Source organism: Gavialis gangeticus, unplaced genomic scaffold, assembly GCF_001723915.1.
Source record: "Gavialis gangeticus isolate Ggan-Ray unplaced genomic scaffold, GavGan_comp1, whole genome shotgun sequence".
NCBI lineage: Eukaryota > Metazoa > Chordata > Crocodylia > Gavialidae > Gavialis > Gavialis gangeticus.
In genome coordinates, this window is record NW_017728964.1 from 11,815,363 (window position 1) to 11,835,445 (window position 20,083).

General features: G+C 48.5%; 1 protein-coding gene across 4 annotated transcripts in view; it reads right to left on the reverse strand.

The window, feature by feature from the left end:
* MGAT5B (mannosyl (alpha-1,6-)-glycoprotein beta-1,6-N-acetyl-glucosaminyltransferase, isozyme B) overlaps nucleotides 1-20,083 on the reverse strand; it is a 244,530-nt gene that overhangs the window by 91,577 nt on the left and 132,870 nt on the right. For all 4 annotated transcript variants that reach the window (XM_019502900.1, XM_019502886.1, XM_019502894.1 and 1 more), the window contains exons 6-8: nucleotides 19,144-19,314; nucleotides 17,110-17,274; nucleotides 13,481-13,650 (exon numbers count right to left, since the gene is read on the reverse strand). In XM_019502900.1, coding sequence (XP_019358445.1) covers nucleotides 13,481-13,650; nucleotides 17,110-17,274; nucleotides 19,144-19,314 — 506 coding nt within the window. The remainder of the gene's footprint in view (nucleotides 1-13,480; nucleotides 13,651-17,109; nucleotides 17,275-19,143; nucleotides 19,315-20,083) is intronic.

Sequence of the window (20,083 nt, forward strand, 5' to 3'; positions counted from 1 at the left end):
GGGGGCTACAGAGCCCCCCCATGCAGTGTGGGGCAGCAGGGATCACCCCCTGCCTGGCAGCACCCACTGAGTTGGGCCTTTTTTTCCCCAAGTGCTGGGAGCTGGGGTGGACAGGGCAGCCCTTGCTGGGCTGGGAGAGGGCAGGAGATGGGCATGGCTGATTTGGAGATTCAGCAGCAGCCGAATCTCTGAATATGAATCGGCCGAATCGAATCAGGACAGTGATTCAAATCACCGAATTGAATCACTGTCCCCCGAATCAGCCGAATCTGAAGCGACTACTAACCGCTTCACACAGGACTAGTTGACCTGTGTAAAGTCACGGAAGGAATGTGGACACCCAATTCCCATAACAATTAGCAGGGAATCGGGCATTTGAATCCCCCAGTGTAACTGATAGTTTCATCCCCAAGATCTGACATAGAATAACCAGATTTTGAGCTTGTTTCTAAGAAAAGTTCTCAAACTTGTAAAAGGGTTTCTGCTGGACTTTCCAGGCAGTGCTGGTAGATTACCACTCCTTTAACATGGAGTCCAGTAGGAACATGCTAGTTTTATCCTGGCTTTTGCCAACAATGAAGGCAAAGCTCCCAGGGTAGCACATTCACTGAACTATGAATGTGAGCAAAGGGAGAGCTTTAGCCCATTGGCTTAGTAAGCAATGAAACATATTCCAAAAGGTCCAGGGAGATTTGAATGGGCATCTTATCAGAGGGCTCCATATGGTACAATATTACCATCTCTCACTGGATTCTCCTCTGACACCAGTGCAGATGAGGAGTAATTCCACAGAAGTCAGTGGATTTACATGAGTGCAAACTATGGTGAGAGAAGAGAATGAGCCCCAGAGATTTATTTTAAAAGTTGGGTTGAGTTCAGGGGGGGAAAAAAAAATCTCTCCTGCAAAAAATATCTGCATTTCCTGCATTTCTTTCCTCTGCTTTTCCAACCCCACTTCTTTTTGGATCAAGGAAAGGGGCCAAATTCAGAAACTGTTCCTGTGGTAATTGTGGCTCTCTCACAGGGGACAGTAAAACCCTGAAATGTTGCAAGTCAGACTAGTGAGGCCTCCAAGGTCACAGGTCCAGTCCCCAGCTATCACAGACAGCTAGCTACCTCATATAATCTCATTCATAAATTTAACAAGCGCTGTCTCCACACTAGTTAGATTTTTGCCCAGCTATTCCCATTGCAAGGCCGTTCCAGATTCTCATTTTGGTGATTGTTATAAACTGCCTAAGTTGTTGCCTGAGTTCATACATGACCAGCTTATACCCAGTTACTCTTGTGCCAGCATTGTTCTTTATATCCTACAGAGTCCTTCTCCCTCCCTAGTGTTTACAAGGATTAAAGTGAAGTCATTGCAGTCTGGAGTTTGCAATGTATTTTCCCTTTGAAAGGTCCCAGCTCTATTCTTGTGGCTAACAAGGGTATTTTTTTTAACATGCCCTATAGCTCATTTATTTTAAAGCTATCCACAAAACCAAAAAGCCTCCCTTATATACAACCCACAATAATGTCCATCAGTGATGGGCTGCCAGTTTGTAACTCCTCCTTAACTAGTGATAAACCCTGTGTCTCTCACAAGAGCAAACAGGTGGCGGTGGAAGGACCGAGCAATCTAGGCATTGATTCATTTGGTTTAAACCAACAAGCAAGCTAAGCCCTGTTCTCTCCTAGCGGGAGTCAAGGACCAGCAAGCTCACATCCAGCACCATCTGCTGGAGCTGCTAATACCTTACTTTATTCCTACAAAACAGAAGCGATAGGGGACTTCAGCCAAGATTGCTCACCTGAGCAACCAGAGCCCTCCATGAACTTGGAAACCATGGTCTGGGGTCCATTTCCTGGCATCTGAAATGAGGGCTGCAGACCCTGGAGGGGAAATTGTTCCTTTAGGAATATAGTCGGAGAAACCTGACACTTCAAGCCATCTAGACCTTTCCACAGGCTCTCAAGCTCCTAACCAGAAGGGTTTTGACTGGCTTCACTCACGGGTCCCTGCTCCCCTCTCAGGTTAGGTGGTTATGCACGTGTGCAAGGAAAGGGGCTCCATGCGGTGAGGCCGAATGGCATTGGATCGGTGCTCTTTGCACACAAGATTCTTCCCCTAGTCTCCTATACAAAGGACACATTGATGATATAATGAGGTTTTGATAGCTTGGCTAGGCAGAGGCCTTTGCAGACTGCAAAAAATCCAGTTAGTGAGTCATCATTTGGTACAAATAAACATATTTCATGAAGAAGTGCAATTTAACGGCTCAGCGAGTCCCGCTAATTTATGCGCCTTCCTTTCTCATGGAACGAAACCCACAAAGGGGGAAGAAATACCTCTGGTTTATTATTTACAATGGCAATGTTGTTTATCTGCATTCTTCATGGGGGGGAATCGGCAATAAATCTACCTCACCACCTATTCAAAGAAACAGAGGCCTCTCTAATGATAGGAAACAGCTTTTGCAATCACCCCAACCTGCACGGCTTTCATTGCAATGTATATGGCTTTTAATTTGGGAGCTATACCATTGTGCATCTGTTGACATGGGAGCTACACAATGAAAACAGCTGCACCTGGCTGGAAAGGCCAAAGGGAATAGCGATATCACCACAGGAGTGTGCGGGTTATCACAACGTACCACTTTGCAATAAGATTATCTCCGATTCGTACAAGTACAGATATTCAGCGCCAGCTGCCGATAGAGATCTCTGTGATGTGAGGGGCTTTAGGGGGAGAACCTCAGCTGGTGGGAATCAGAAGTCAGTGGAGCTAAGCTGGTTTACACCAAGTGAGAAGCTGGGCCCTAAAGGCAATTCAGTGCTGTGTAGTTTGTTGGCACAAAGCCCACACACACAAGTGGGTTTCTTTCATACCTTTGCGCTACTCCCCTGGTTGGACTGTAACTACCACCTCGATTACACCCCAAGGCATAAACAAATTGGAAGCAAGCCCTGTGCCCCTATGCACTTCCAAAGCAAATAGCCCAAACTTACTGGAAGTCAAGGAAGCTGTGAACAGCCTTTACCAAAGAATATCCCATGTTCCACCTACTCCAGCTAGTGGCTGAAGCTGAATATGCAGGACTTTTTGACTCACTGCGATGCTTCCCTTTAAATACCTAAGGCACACGCACAGACACAGCCTACAGCCTCTAAACCCTTTCACTTCCCAGCAGTTAAGCTGCTGAAATATTGATCTACACTCTGGAACAATGCACCAAGCATGGGCAGCGCGCGGGACGCAGCAGGTGGCTGAGAAGCAATGGAATTCAGAGGAATAATTTATCCATCTCTTCTGCTGGAGTCAGTGACTAACACCTGGTAAGAACCTGGCCCTACAGCTATCAAAAAACCCAGCTGAAATGTGTCACTTGAAAACATCTCCATAATGGACATGTGCAACCATCTCAGATATGGAAGAAGAAGGTATAGTGTTGACATAGCTACAGATACAATATTATACTTAAATTATTTTACCAACCACTTGATCCTTTGTCATGCATCTCTCTCTAAAGGCCAGATGGTCAGGGGTTCAGCACTCACCAGTGGGGCTAGATGCTCTAAATATATGCGTCTAAATGGGAGCTGAGCTGATTTCCGCACCTTACCTGCAACCCACTCCCCAACTTCATATGAAATCTCTGACCAACGAGGATAACAACCCACCACTTTTGACAATTCACGCAGTTCCCTTTGACTCAAGGGAGAGGCTGATGTGTCTAAGTCCCAAGTTGAAACCACAACAACAAACCAAGGAGGAGCTATTAAATATCCATGCATACAAATCACAAAACTGCATGTCCAAGTGGCCAGTTTGGGCTATCTGCACATGCAGTTCCCAGCTTGCTTGCATAACAGCACCAGTCATCTTGCTAGTTGGGTACATGGCATAAAGCTCTGTTAGAGTCTGCACCTGGATCTCGCTCTAGTTTTAACACGAACGCACACAAGATAAAAAACGCTGCTTTTATCTGCCAGAGAATAATTAGAAATGCCTTAGTTTGGATGTGAAGCCCACATTTGAATGGCACATTTTTGTAGTATGAATGTACCTCAGCAACTGTTGAAAGCACAGGAAAATAACGCCTATAATTAAATGTGTACCAGACAAAAGGCACTGCACCGGGGGTGTTCTGTGCATTCTGTTATAAGTCTAAATATAATATTTCTCTTCTTAATGACCTCCCCATCTGTCTATAATACTTGGAGCAGAGCCACAACAAGCTGCAGTGCCTCTCCCATCAGGGTTACATTGTCCAAGTCCATGTTACTGGAGAAGAAGGAAGCTTGTATGTCTATGAAGTGGCAGCAGGAGACAGAAGCAATGGGTTCAAATTCCCCGCCCCCCACCCCACCCCCCACTGCCTTCCTGTGTGACTGAAGATAAGTCACTTAACCTTTCAGTGCCTCATTTTCCCCTTCCATACAATGGACATAATACTCACAGAACCAAGACACCGTGAGGCTCATGTTTACCAGTCACCATTAAACAATCCCTGTTGGCTAAAGTTAAGCATTACAGCTGATGGGACTCAAGTCTACGCTTAAAATGAAGTACTTTGCTGAGCTGTGACTGCTCATACTGAGGAGCAGTTAAACTCCTTTGAAAGTCAGGAGCCCACCATGTCCCAGGCCACAACGTCCATTCTCTTCCACCTTCTGATTCTCATTTACAGCAGTCACATTTATATCCACGTAGGCATTTCTGAAATCCACCCCCCAACACACCCACCCACACTCCTGGCACAGTGCTCTAAATAACCGCAAACTCTTCTGGGTCACATTCTGCATTATTAATGATCCACTCCCCCACTCATCATCTTGTTCTGCCCCTGTGGTCCTTGCTTCTCATAGCCTGTGGCTGCAACACTCTATTGCTTTTCCTCTGTGGACGGGAAGGCAGAAACTGGCAGCTCATGCCAGAAAGGAAAACCAGGGAAGTCAGCGCCAACATGAATCCTTTTCTGCCAGCACAGCAGATCAAGAAATCAGGGGCACCATCACAATGGGGTAGGCCAGTGTGGGGGAGGACGACAGACTCCAGAGACACACATGTAGCAATTATTTCTGAGGGTGCATCAGGAGGCGCACAGTGTAGGGCTTTAAACACAGTACGGTACTTGTAATTTACCATTATCCACTTAAAAGCTGCCTCATTAACAAGCAAACTAGGTTTTTCACAAATACATTTCCCCTTTTCCCTTCCCTGCCTCACTCTGCACAGTGCGCACATGAGCATGCACGCATGCACACACGCGCACACACACACATACACACACACGCGTCTTGATTTGCATTTCCCCAAAGGCCCCCTTGTGCCATCAGAGTGAGGAAGAGGGGCCTTTATGGCAATAAGAATCAGGTCCAGATTCTCCAGAGTGGCTCAGTGTGTTTTCACCTCTGCTTCATTTGCAGATATCACCGAAAGCACCGCTGTCCCTTTCTGATTCCCCTACAGAGACCCCACAGAAAAGTTACAAGGAAAGAGGCTTGTTACTAATTGATTCAGCCTGACGCTTTTGCTTTCAGTCTGGGAGCTGCAAATTGCAGCTGATGTTACAATTCAACTAGCAAGTGCCCTACAATGCCTTGTACCAGCCACCAGATAATCATGCATGTTTTGCCTCCTGCCTGTCAGGACACATCAGAGGGAAGCTAACAAAGTCACAGGAGAAATTCACAGGAGAAGTACAAGGAAAGGGGGGGAAGGAACACCTGCATGTCATTCAACTACAGGAGAAAAAGTAGGCTAAGCTAGGAGGAAGCAGCATGACTCATGGGTTCAGAGAAGCCACACAAGAAGAGATGAGCCAGACTTTTATTATTCACATTTGGGTAGCGCCTATTATCCTTAACCAACCTGGAGGCCCACTGTAGTAGGCGCTGTACAAAGATGCAGTACGAGATAGCCCCAGCCCAATAACGCTTACATAGACAAGGTAGACAAAAGATGGGGTGGGCCTGGGGGCGGGGGAGTGGGTAAGAGACACAGAAGAGAAAATGATCTGCCCATGGTCACACAGAAGATCAATGGCAAGGTCAGAACGACTGTCAACCTCTCTTGGCTCCCGGCCCAGTGCCAAGCTTCGCCTCAGACTGCATAAAGCTTTGTCATAAAATGCCTGACTGCCGTGTCAAAGACCAAGCTTCCTCTGTCGAGGTCAATCAAAGGACCTTCCATTGGCCTGAATGTAGGCTGGATCTGGCACCAAGAGCTGGATGGCTCACAACTAGTTGGAGGACCACCAGTTTCGCTGTGAAAATCTGAGAATCCCAAATGCTTCACAGATTTTGGTCCACAGACTGTGAAGAAAGTGCATTTTTATGCTATTCACCATTTATTGTTCTCTCTTCATTGTCCATTATTTGCCTGCTTAAAATGTTATCCAGTCAGGAAAAAGACACAATGCCACGCAAGTTAGTTAACCTATCACACCCCATGAACATCGCAATTCCATAATCCCCTCCATGTGTATTAACTCTTGTGCCTATCCATTGACTCCAACAGGACTCTAACGGGCATGGATCAGATTGCAAGATCACACCCTGTGACTGTAAACTTTTTGGGTCAGGCTGTCTTTTCCTGCACGGCTGGAAAACACCTATCACAATGGGCCCTGATCTTGACTGATGCATCTGCTGGGGCTGCAGAATCAAACTCACAATAAACAGCTTGTAGGGATAACCACAGGCTGAGGTATATTTGTGTAAACCTCTCTGTGAATGCAGCTTTGGAAGGAAATAAGGGATGCTGAACATTGCAACAAGCAAAGAGAATCCTAAGATTTTGCAATTCCATAGCACCCGCGTCCAGGAAAGCCCTAAAGCATTGTCCAAACCCAGGTCCAATCCTGCCATAAAGTGAGCCGAGGCCTATTCTGTTCCACTGCTGCCACACCCGTGAGTAGTTAAATGCTGAGCATTTTCTTGAGCGTCCTGAGCTCGTGGTGTTTTGTGTCCCACTTAGCGAATCCCCCACCATGTCAGCAGCCTAATTGTGTAATTTGTACTTCAGCTTGTTGACTTCTGCAGAACAGCGACATTGACTTGTGACTGCACGTGAAAGGAGGCAGCTGCACCGTGCTGGAGATGTTTTGTGGTGTCAAAGAAATGGAAGAAGCACAGGGCTGCATTAAGGTTTGAACTGAATAGCCACATTAGGCTGTGAGAGGGTCAGCGAGATTCACTCAGCAGCCCTGCGCTGGTCCCCAGGTGTTGGGTCTGGTCAGGGACAAACAGTGCTGTGCCATAGCACCCGAACCACGTGGGTGGGAAGCAAAAGCAAATGCTCTTCTGTCCTCTCAGCCTCAGCAGAACTGGCCAAGGAGAGCTGAAGTGGGACAGGGAGCATCAGTATTCATCGCTGGTGTCATGGGCCTGGACCAAATCACTGACCTGCAGAGGATGAGGGGAATCATGGCTCTGTAGAGCAACTCCTATTCCTGATGTTTCCCCAGAGCCTCCCTGCAAAGGGCATGGTTTGTGTATCATGTCTTACTGAGCGCTGTGACTACAGGCACAGCTGAGTCCCAAGATGTTAATTAACTATGCACAATTAATTAATAGTGTGATTTATTATTAATCATATGGATTCTATTAAACCTCCCATTGCCAGGATCAGTGAAGGCCGCCCTAAGCACTCCTCAGCTCCGCTGTCTAGCCGGAAACAAAAAATGGCAGCAAGTTTTCGAAAGAGCTAGAAAGCAAACAGGCTTCACTGAATCGTATGGTCTTCCCTTGGCCTTTAAATGTTACAAAAGGGAATACTCCATGAACTCACCCGCACAAAACTCCAGTGCCTCAGCAAATTAAGTGAGGGAGGAAAGAAATTATTCTTTTCAGAGCCACCGCTCAGGGAAGCTCCTTGCAACAGTGGAGTCCCAAGTCAGCTCGAGCAGATTCAATGGAAAGAGAAAATTGAGTCCTGGCAGAGAAATTGAATGCCAAAGGGGAGAGAGTTTCCCCTGCGGTTCCAGCAAGAGCAGAGGGGGAGGGTAAAACACTCGGCACCGACTGGAGACAAATGATAAAGTGCAGAGGAAAGTGTGCTGTAAGCCACTGCTCAGAGGCAGGAGACAAGGGCTGGTTCTCACACAAGGCAGAGTGTGCAGCAAGTCATCAGCAGAACCACCCTGCCCAAGCCAGCAATCGCAGGCTCCCCTCAGCCACCAGCGGTGCTGAGGAAGGAAGGGAAGGGCTCTGCAATGCACTGCTCCTCCTGGCTTTGCCTCCTGAGGTCTTTGTAAAAGTGGGGGGTGTTCCAGTGACCACTGTCCCCTGGCACACCAAAGGCATTAAGCTTTTGATCCCTGACCCTGCTCTGGTGAGTGGCTCCAAGAGTAGGAGGTCAGTCCTCCCACAGCCCTGCTGTGCTGCACAGACCAGAGCTGCCCGTGCCCTTTTTGCTAACAAGGGAATCAATCTGTCCACTGTCTGTGAAGGTAAGTATTCAAAGGGATTTGACTCTGGGGTTGTTTCAGACTCTGTTCTCTCCTCCCCTTAAACTAGTGCTATGGCCAAACCCAGGGAGGAGAGAGGAGAGGTCTTTTCTAACCTCACCAATGTCCATCCTACCCACCTCCATTTCCACTACCAGTACCTTTGGCTGGGCACCAATGATTCTCCCCTCAATGACTGAAGCCTTTTTTTTCCCCTTTCTTCTTAGAGTCTTACCCCTAGGGAAGATGGAAACTTGCGCATCTGTGAGTCCCTCCCTTGGTTAACCCATGGCTTCCTCCTGCTCTCTCGTCCCCCTGGAGCAATTTGCTTCAGGCCCCCGGACTGGCTTGAGTGTAGAGGATAGAGCTTGTCCCTTGTCATTGTGCAGGGTGTTCAGCAGGGAATGCCATGGCAAAATGTGACTCCTGAATGGCTTGGGTGGCATAAATGCACGGGGCAGCATTGCTAGCTGGCAGCAACTGGTCCAGAAGTGTAGGCACTTCTTTTTGTCCCTCCTTGGGGTCGGAGCCAAGGGATGGTGCCCCAATCACCTCTCCTTTCCTATGCTACTAAGGGACAGGCTCCTTGTGTGTGTCTCTCTTGTACACGTGTGTGTGTGCGTATGCATGTGCACACGCATGCACACACACACACAAGACTCTTTGTATCTCTCTCACACACACGCAAAGACCACACAAGCCAAAATACTTCTGCAAAGAGCTCTTGCCTTTATACCTGGCTGTAAAGCTATCAGCACCACAGGGGCACTGTGTATAAACAGCAAGCAATTTAACTGGCAACTATAAACATACTCCAATATCATGTTAAAGAATTGGCTGCTTTCTTAGAAGGCTCACCTTGCACCTCAATTCCAGTCTAACATGCCTTCTATGCCCATCCAGATCTCATATGAATAAGCAGCTGTTCCCAAGGACATCATTCATTGCAGATCTCTCATTCATTGCAGAGCAGCAGCAGCAGATAAAGCTTAACCTGAGACCTTGACACACAAGCTTTCTGAGGAAGCAGCCTACACAGTCTGTGCACTAAATGTGCCCCTACACGTTATGTGACAGATGCCACCTCAGAAGGAAATCTGGATACATCTACAGGACAATCACTGCAGTCCCTGTAGGGTAACTGTCTACACGCCATGACAGCAGCATGGTTTAGCTGGGATGCCCCTACGTGTGGTCTCTCCCACCTGATCCAAACCTAGACATGTACTGATGAAGCCACTCTGAGGACATTTCTCCACCCTTCTCCCTCCCCAGTTGCTCCTGAAACAATGTGCCATTCATGTTCTATAGTAGCCATTGCAGGGGACAGTTTCATGGGTGTATTTCCAGGTTTGGCGATGCAAATAGGACTGGGTGGTAGAGCGGGGGAGAGGCATTCTTACACACAGTCTAACTGTGGCAGCAGGGAGCTTAGCACAGGCTAGAAAAGCCACCCAAGTATGTATGCAGCTTCTTGGGCAGGTTTTGCAATCTATACTGAGCTCCATGCTACTGTGACTGCATCCCTAGCAAAACCCAATCTAGCCAGCTTGCATATGGCTGCAGGAGCTGCAGTCACGGCAGTGTAAAGGTACCTGTTGAGTCCAGTTGTGCGTACACCATACTTGTCTTTGCTGAGAAGGTGTGTGCTGCTCTACTATTATTACTCCCTCTGCTTGCTGAGTCCTTTGGGGCACTAAGTTACACTTAGACCATACTAAGGGCACTTAGAACACAAGCATCCACACATTCAAGATGGTTAACTTGTGCTAACTGAGCATCTCAAACTTATGCCACTTCAGGCAAGGTTGACTCTTGGCCATGCTACCTAGCTCATGTTAGGGTAACTTCAGTCTGCTCCACAGAGATACAACAAGCATTTTGCAGTCCTCCAGCATCCCAGAATGCACCACTCCCAGCCCCCACACTCCTACCAGAGCAGGGATAGAGCCCAGTGCCCTGGCTCTTAACCAAGCCCCTGCTCACCAGCCCTTTAGTGGCAAGTCAGAGCTATGCAGTATAGAAACAGTATTATCCCCCAGTTTGGGACTCCTAATAGCATATGCTAACTTCACCGTTCCACAATATAGAACGGTCCAAGTGTAATGTGTAATTTCATCACAAATGTATGCTCTGTATTTCCAAGCCAGATGAGAGAAGCTGCATTGGCTTCCATTACCAGGAAAGAGTGCTAGAAAGGTTAAAAGGCCAAGAAAGAAATTGGCCTCGGGATGAACCATGAGACAAAATAGGTCAAGCTGGAGTCTCTTCGCGGCTTGCCCACTGCTCAGTAAAATCCACTTAGCAGAAGCAGAAACATTTCCAGGCTGTATTCTACTGCAGGCAGGAGCGTGCAGTGTTGCTGTACTGATCCAGTCACTCTGTTGCTCTCAGTCCTGGCTGGGAATGGGAAGAGAATAGTTGCCAATACATGGCTGTTTTTCAGGGCTTCATACAGAGGTGTCTCAGGGGAGCACCAGCATCAGTGCAGAGCAGGGGATTTTGTTTTTGCTAATGGATGTCTAAGCTACTGTGTTCTGGAGAATGGCGAAAAGTCACAGACGACGTTGCAGGCTGTTGTGGCAGAGTCACTTGCTGCTGAAAGCAAACTCCTCAACGACTCCTCTAGGAGTCAGCTGAGTCTTCCCTGCCATTAACCACACCTGTGAGGATCTTCATTTAAAAAACAGGCATTAACTTCAGTCACCCTAGTGTATGCAAATGTTATTTTGACAGCAGCGTACCTTGGTGCACAGCATGTAGTCTGACCTGAAGATTTTTGTGCAAAGTGTGTGGTTCTTACAGAAGCTGCTGTGCTTTGCATTAAGCCCTGGATGATTTTCTGAGATAATTACTCAGAAGCAAATTCCTCTCGTTAATTCTGAATGCTGCAGGGGTTGGGTTGGGTTGGGTTGGGTCTTCCCCCCCTCCCGCCCCTCCTCCTCTGATGAACTTTCCAGCATGGATTATTATGTGGCAAGCTGTGGCTTAGTATTGCCCAAACACTGATTAGTCAATGGGGCAGCTTTAGATTGCTGTGTTTTGCCTCCTGCCTTTATATTTTTGCTGCCCCTTGCCCTGTAGGTCTGGATCACTCTTTAGGGGAAAACATTGGGATGGTACAAGCAGAGGGGGGTCTCCTGTGTGCCTGGGGACTTGGATAGCAGATACAGACATGCTATTGGGGATAAATGTGGTGATAGAGCCCTGTGTCCTTTCAACGGCCCGCTTAGCAAAGATTGTATTATTGCCAGCAAACATGCACAAGGAGTGAAATACCAACAAGACAAAAGGGAGCTCAGAAGACTTAGGGCACATCTATATGGCTTTCCTCCCAAACCTGGATTTGCCACCAACAAAATAGGCCCTTGCTGCTCCTTTCCAGAGACCAGTGATAAAGCCGAAGAGATGGGTCAGGGCATATACATAGCCATGCTGAAGTTCTCTGAGAGCAGTGCTGGAACAAGGGATGCTCAAGTCTGCATTGAGCCATTTAACCTGTTTAATTGTAAACTGGAAATGTCCTTAGAGAACATCTATAGGAGATCAGCTGGTCCCTGAAAAATGCCTGGATCTTAGTGTAAGGCCCCACTACTGGAGGCATTTGGAACTGTACTGGACAGAGCCCCACATCAGACACTACCAGGAACTATCTTGCTCTTGGAGAGGCCACTAGGCTAGAGGAATTAATAGCTCTTTTCCATCTCTGATGACAGCTGGCCTGATTTGAGGAGCTAGCAGGGGAAAGCAGGCACTCGGTGCTCTTGAAAAATCAAGCCAGAAGATCCAGTGAGTAAAACCCAGTGGGTCATTTACACTCTGGTCTCCTTAGGCCAAGTCTCTGCCTTTATATCACTCTGATGTTGTGCCAAGGCTTCAGTGTAAATGTGAAGCAGTTTCTGGTGCATACCCAGGATTCAGTCCCCACCCCCTCAACCCTGAGCATGTTGTGAAAAGGTCTTTCAATGCTTCTGGATGAGAAGGGCAGGGCAGGGCAGGGCAGGAACCAGGCTTACTGAGGGTAGCATGATTGCTGTTAAACAATGCCAGCACAGCCAGTGGAAGCAAAATGGGAATGCTGGACTGCTGCACACCTACCTCCTCCATCCATGCTGCCATCAAACTGTCTGGGCTGAGTAACTTGGCAAGGCTGCACATGAAAGACCAGGCTAAATGAAACCAAAGAGGAGGACTTTCCTGTCTAGAAAAGCAACCTTGGACCAGAGCCTTCCTCCTCATCCTGCAGTCACTTCAGTCATCTGTTTCACTTCTTACTTCCACTGGCTCTACACCAGCGTCATTCAGTCAGATTTGGGTGTGCTACTCCCAACTGACACCATGGTCAGCTGAAAGAAAAATCAGGACCCAAGTTCCCAATTCTATACAGCACAAATCCCACATTCATGGGAGTGGTTCTTGGAAAAAGGCAGGTTCCTCAGCTCACTGCTGGGGGAGACAAGGACAGATGCTAGTTTTTCAGGCTGGGCTGCCTGCAGTGGTCCCAGGAACCCTTGACCAGTTGAAGAGTAACATGTTGTTCAAGTCACGCACCTAGGAACGGCATACCCTCAGCTGGTGAGTAAACAGTGGAGTCACAATGGCTCATGCCCACTGAGGATCTGCCCCAGAAGTTCTCTGGCTTTGCCAGCACTGGAGATTTCGATAATCAGTGTCCGACCTCTGGTGAAACCGCACCACAGCAAACCCCGGCCATCGTACTAGAATCGGGGCATCAGTCCATCCACACCTCCTGGAAGCCAGGGTGAACTGCCCCCATCAGGCCTTTCCTTGTCTACATTTACACTGGTGCCATAACAGCAATGGCTGAACTGAGGGTAAATACGCAGCACAACAAGGTCTATGACAGCACACACAATTGTGTGCCCTGGCTCCCAACAACTGTGAAAACATGAGTTCAGATTAACCCTCGAATGGCTGGAGATGCCGATTCAAAATGCCAACCCTGCACATTTTACCACCCAGGAACACGAACACCAGCCCAACAGGTAACCCCACCTGATCATGGACATCAATGTGGCACCCACCTTTGCAGCTCTTTCAAAGAGACTGTGACTTTCAGGCTGTGTCCCAGAATGAAGAGGGCTGCCAAGATGTCTGCCCATTGGACCATCTCACCCAGAGGCCCTCCCTTCAGCACTCTGGGGCTGAAGACGTCCCCTGATTCCTCAGTCAGGAAGCCAATATGAACCAAAATCTAGAGACAAGGAGAGAGGAGGATGTTCTCATGACTAAGTCACTGTAGACCTGGATCTATAGAAATTGTTCAGAAGTAATGACTGCATACCAGATCTAGTTTTTCATGGCCAAACAAAAAATTCAGGTTGAACCTAAACAGACCCTTTTGGACCTTTGGTAACAACACAAACCATCATTTGGCAATAACCTACAAAGCGTCTTGCTTTGTTTTCAAGCTATTTAACCCTTTTGCTTGATTTTTTTTTTCTTTTTGAGTCCATTTTAAAATAGAAAGGCCATTTTGAAACAAACATTTGAAAAATTTCTTTGAAAAACAGTTGGGACAAAATGTTTCAGTATTTCCAACATTTACAGCTGAAGCTAGTCATCAAACATGACCCAAATTTGCAAAAAGTTTCTATCTACCCAACACATCATTTTCCAGTGAGTTTACTGTCTGTGGAAACAAGGTTACTTAGTTCTGGTGTATATAACAGAAGCTACTTAGTACTCCAAACAGGGGGGTAGTGAGCTCCTTTGTCACCCAGGGCACCCAGGAGCATACCTGTGCCTCTGTATGGTCTCCAGGGCCTAAGGAGTGAAGGGGGTGAGGGGCTCTTAGGTTCCAGTTGCAGACTCCAGCTCTGCACAGAGGGGAAGGAGACATCAGGTGAAGCCCAGGCAGTTCTAGTGCCCTGGCAGCTGTGGGGGATAGTGTCCACCAGCTAAGAAGTTAAGCCTCCTGTCTGCCCCCCGCCCCCGAACAGGTGCTGCCAAATGCCATGCTGAGCAAATAAATAAAGCCCCTAATTTGGCAGTGGGCAGGGCGGGGGGCATCCATGTCTTCACGCCCTGCTTCTTTCCCCTAAGCAATTAGCTGCCAGCACTGAAGAGTCTCCCCGACATCTCTGCTTCGTTCCTAGCCCTCTCCACAGCGCCCAATGTGTAGCTATCTGCCTAGCAGCATAGTTGCATCCTTTCCAGTGCCCACAAGCCTTGATTCCAGACCACCCCTTAAAACTCAGGCTATGTGCCCCCTTTGCCCACCCCTAATTACTCTACTGACTCCAAACTCCTAGGTCCTTATCCAGGTTTTTATTCCATCTTTACTCAAGCAAAACTCTCAGGCTGAAAAGGCAACCAAATCCATGGTTAGGCACCACAGTACCACATTTAATCAATTCTAAGAGGAGGGTTTCCCTCCCATTTTACATGGGGGAAGGAAGCCCCTCATCTTACAACTGAGTACAAAGAAAGTATTGGGGGGGGGACATGACACAGGGCTGCTGTGGCTCAACTCCAACCCCTACCCAGGGGAGGCCCATAACTGCAGCTGCTGTCTGCCCCCTGCAACCTGTACTGCCTTTGTACCCTGCCATCTCCCCACTGCAGACTCTTCTCATCATTTCCACCACCCATGCAGCCTCTGCTCCCCCACTTGTCCCTCTCTCTCTCTGCCTTACTCATGCGCTGTGCAGGCAGACTCCACGCATGCTTCAGCCTGGGGCATCGAGCATAGCCCCAGCCCAGACCTGTAGCAGCAGCACACAGCCCGCATGACTGCCATGGGCCAGGTTGGGGACATGCTCCAGGCTGAAATAGGGATGAAGCCTGCCTATGTGAAACAGAGGCTGGGGGTGGGAGGAGCAGACACTTTTGGGGGGGAAGGGGGACCTGAGGCTTGTGGGGGGCAGGCAGAGGGCAGAGGTGGCAGGGGGACAGGCACAGGCAGAAGGCAAGCTGCTTGACCTCCCCATACCACTTGCCCCCTGCAGCGGTGCATTAAAGATATCCCTCCAATAATTATATTCTACACAAGCAGAATTATAACAAATTTATAATTTTTTACATGTATAGAATCTAATTATGGGGGGGTTGTCTCAAATTCAGGGTCATCTTAGATTTGAGTAAATGCGGAAAGAAGCCTGATAGGCAGAGATGTCCTGCTCCCACAGATTCCATTGACTTCAGTGGACAATGTGGGCTCTCAACACCCCTTCCTCAGATCTGGACCCACTGAATGTGATCAAGTTGTGAGTGCTCAACACCAATCAGGATCAGGGCCATTTGCCAGCATAATGAACGTGAATGCACCATAGAATTTCAGCCATGGATTTTAGGGTGGCCTTTCCCTATTTACATAAGGAACCAGGCGCCCTAGAATGGCCTATATCTACACCCAATACAGTGTCAACAGCTGGACTCCTGGCTTAGTCTTCACTTCCCCATAAATAAGATCTAGGATAGTCTGCCCAGAAAGAGGAAACAAGCCCTGGCTGCCAGTGTCCCTACCAGACACTCAGTCTGGCTTTCAGTTCAGATGATGGTTAGGGGTTGGTTGAATGTACATAGAGTTCAGTTCAGATGTTGGTTGGTTGAATGCACCTAGCAACCTGCCCATGGTCTTCAAAGGCCAGACAAAGTCAACTTACTGGTGGGCACTGTGGAGGAATAAACCTCTCTGCCTGCCTGTCTCACTGATGTAGGGCTACAGCCCAAAACCCCCCACTCTGGTTACAAACTCTGGCTGTGGAAGGCACCTAGTCTCCATGGTAACAAGGTTGCAAATTCCTGATGTGGGGGACCTGCTCGTCCTCTGTCTTGTGTAACCCTAAACTCTCACCCGAGGGTGCTGACATTTTTTAAACTGACCAACCAGTGTCAGCCATGGTCTGAGAATACTGATCTATCGTTGGTCCAAGGGATGAAGTCAGAAAGGTTATTTAAGGTCCCTTCTTCCTGGAAGGTGGGGAGCCATACTGGAGAACATGGAGTAAGCACACAGCCTCTGGAGCTCTTCTACGCTGCAGATGAACATGTGAGTAACTTACCTGAAACTTATCTAGAAATATAGCTTACCGTAATGCAGAGGCGTGTCAAAAGGCAACTAAGTTGGTACTGTTTGCTCTGGGCTATTCTGCGATACTTCTCTAACCTGTACCCTTCCCCAAGCCTACCCTCTTTAACCAATAAAGCTCTCCTATATAACAAGCTTGGTGGATTTGCTGGGAGAAGGATTGGGGCGTGCCTTATGCTCCCTATGCTTGTCTGACTAAGGGAGGCTACTATCTGTGCTTCAGGCTTAAGGAAGCATTCCACGTTCTTGCAGTGGATCAAGCAACCTCAAGGTCTACAAGGCCTGTGTACCCTAGAGGGCACAGGGCTCTAATAAAGATCAGACCCCTGGGTGGTGGCAGCGGTTACCCCAGGCTTGCGGGTATGCTCCTGGAAGGGGGTTGGGCAGATGTGAGGCACCCCAGAGGAGGCACTTGGAGCTTGGTAGGTGGTTGGGTGCAGTGAGGTGGGTGGCTCAGCACAGAAGCGCCCCCTACTGGCCCACCAAACACACAGGCTAATTGTACCCTCCTCTCAACATTTTGTACTGCCTCTTATTTGCTGCCATTCTTCCACATCATGAGCACTGCAACTTCTCCAACAGCCCAGGACAAAGGGCTCCCACAAACAGTTCATCTGGTACCTGCTTCTGATCCCTCCGTCTGCCCTTCAGTTTCTGCTCCAGGCGTCGGGTTGCTAGAATCCACTGCATGGCCAAGTGCCGGATCCTCTTCTTCATGAAGATCAGTGATTCCTTACCGCTCCCAATCAGCTCAAGGAGGTAAGAGAGGTCGCTCCGAAAAGCTGCCTAGGAAAGACACAGACTCTGCTTTTTTTTAGTGTAGGGCCTGCTGGATCTCAGGGAAAGCAACTAGGAGAGGAACTCTTGGGGCACAACTACTGCCAGACAGGACTATGGGAACTTAGTCTCTCTGAGCTCTGGACATCTCACTGTGAGGAGAAGTCACCTGTGGGGAGGACTCAGGTCTTGGGTAAGGCGATATTTTCAGAGGTGCCAAGTTCTAGCAGGAGGATGGAGGAAGAGCTTGACTAATGCAGAAGTCCCTCATTAAGTCCAATTCCCAGTCTTTCTGAAACACATGGGCAAGGTGAGCAGCAGTCAGGGACAGGGTTGATGCATTACACAGAAGGAACTTCTCTCTTATTAACATCAGCTCTCTACTCTTGCCATATCCACAGTGACCTAGCAAGAGGAACAGACTTTCAGAGCTGGGTGCAATGAATTGAATGCATCTAGGGCACTGAAGAAAGTTAACTAGAGAATGGAGGAGAGCAAGTGAGGACACTCTTGCTGCAGGCAAGAGCCTTAGCAGCCCACACCTTATGCTTCCAAAATGTCCACTCAGAAGCACAGGGACACCCCGCTCCTGTGATTCCAGTCAGAACAGAGGAATAGCCAAAAGTGCTGGCATTAAGTGAAAAAGTTGTCAGGCAAAACACTTAATCTCCTACCCTATATCTCTCACACATATTTGATCAAAGCTAGAGGCTCGACCAACCCAGGACAAAGAAGGTGCGACTGCAGGAGAGGTAGGCCTGCCTGCATTGGCTTTAGTTTAGGCAGCATAGATAAAAATGCAGTGAAGACATGGTAGTTTGGGCTTCAGCACAGAGCAGCAGCCACAGCATAGACCCACAGTCCCCAGACATCTTGAAGTGCATGCAACTGGGGGTCCACTGCCTGTGGTACCCAGGCTGGAGAGATTAAAGCCAGCATGGGCAGGCCTACCCATGCCACTATCACACCTTCAGGTTGATGTGTAGCTTGTGTACACCAGCTCTCCAAGTGTATTTTGCCTTCTTGTAACTAATTGGTTGGCTCCCCACCAGACACGAGGAATCTATCACTGGCACTGCAGCCTCTGAAAACACCAAATCCATGTGTGGAAATGTGGTCGTTTCTGTCTAGTAACCCACTATTGCACAGAAAGCAGGTAGTCACAGGTCTATCAATTGAATGATCTCAGCAAACAAATGGGTTAGGGCAGTGGTGCTCAGCCTTTTGCCCCAAATGAGTGTCCCAGAGCCTGTCTATGGGCTGGACTGGACTGTCTGCAGGCCAGACTGGTCCCTGGGGCCTGGCACCACCCCCTCTTGACTCCCATGCACTGGGACTGGGTCCCAAGTGCTGCCCCCTCCTGCACCCTCATGCCAGGACTGAGTTCCATGGGGCCAGCACCACCCCCTTTTGCCCCCCTTTGCTGTAGGATTGGGTCCCATGGGTCTGGCACCACCATCTTCTGCTCTCCTGCCACCAAATTTACAGACCCAGGGGGAGCTCCACAGGTCAGATGACGTGGTGCTGTCGGCTAGAGGTTGAGCACCCCTGGCTTAGGGTAAGAGAACTAAACTAAGGCACTGAGTTCAGCCTTTGCTACAGCAGTGCTACAGCCCATTATAATGGATGCCAAGTGTTACAGTAGAAGGTTGTGCTTGTGGGTTTAATAATGCCTCCAGTCTGATATGAACATATAGGCATCCATAATACAAGGCCCTCTGCTTCAGTGGTCTCCCTCATATAGGTTTTCTTCTGGCACCGTTTGCATCTCCTTGCCTTTCTCACTCTACCATGTAGAGACTCTGAATCCAGCAGCCCTCAGAGAAATACTCCTAAAAGATGGTGCTAGCCTGATTCACATGCCTGCACTGACCTTACCTGTGCCTTGGGCAGTGGCTTGGGTGAAGGCATGGCTGCTGTCTGATTTCTCCATGGCAGCGGAGGACAAAACCACTCAACTTCGCTGAGGTAGATGAGGAAGGAGCATTCTGTGCCATCCACACCAAAAAATGCATAGCAGGGGTCAGAAGTCCACCTGGCCCTCATCCACTGAAAGCAGGAGAAGACACAATTCAAAGGGATGACTTCTGTCAATCCCCAAGCTGGGGAACTGGGCCTTTGGCATGCTAGACAGATGTTTCAGGGTCCTCTGCTCCCACTAAGACACCAGTACATGACCACTGTAAGCCTGGTTATAGGCAGGGACCCTGGGAACCTTTCTGTGGGGAAACTTGAAGCAGTGGGAGAGGATAGCAATGGGCACGTGCTTAGCTGCTGGAAATCAGCACAGGTGCACTGACAGTGCCACAGTCTTAATAGCATTGAAACTATGCTGATTTACACCAGCTGAATAGAGCTGGTCCACGGCTTTACAAAGCGTTTGGACATCCTCAGTCATCACTTTGGTAGGATTAATACCAAACACAGAGAAATTGCACTGAAGGTTCCTCCTTGACTTTGCATCTGATTCAGCTCTGGCAGGAATGCATGGGCTCTTCAGGGGCAGAACCACTACAGTCCAGGGAAAGGGTGGGGAAATTCAGAATAAAACACTGTGGTGAGAACTCCTTGTTAGCCTTGCTGCTCTGGAAACACAACTCCAGATTTCATAACCTAAGGAGAAGGGGGTACTGAGAACCAAAGAGACAGAGATGTACTGGAGTTCCCCAAGGGTGATTTTGCATTCAGGAGAATAACCACAAGGCTCAGTACAGATCTATCATCCTCTGGAATTGCTTGTGCCAGCCTCTTTCTAATTTAACTACAAAAACGAATCTACTCAGGAGACGTGTCTATGCGCCCAATATGTAAAACACAC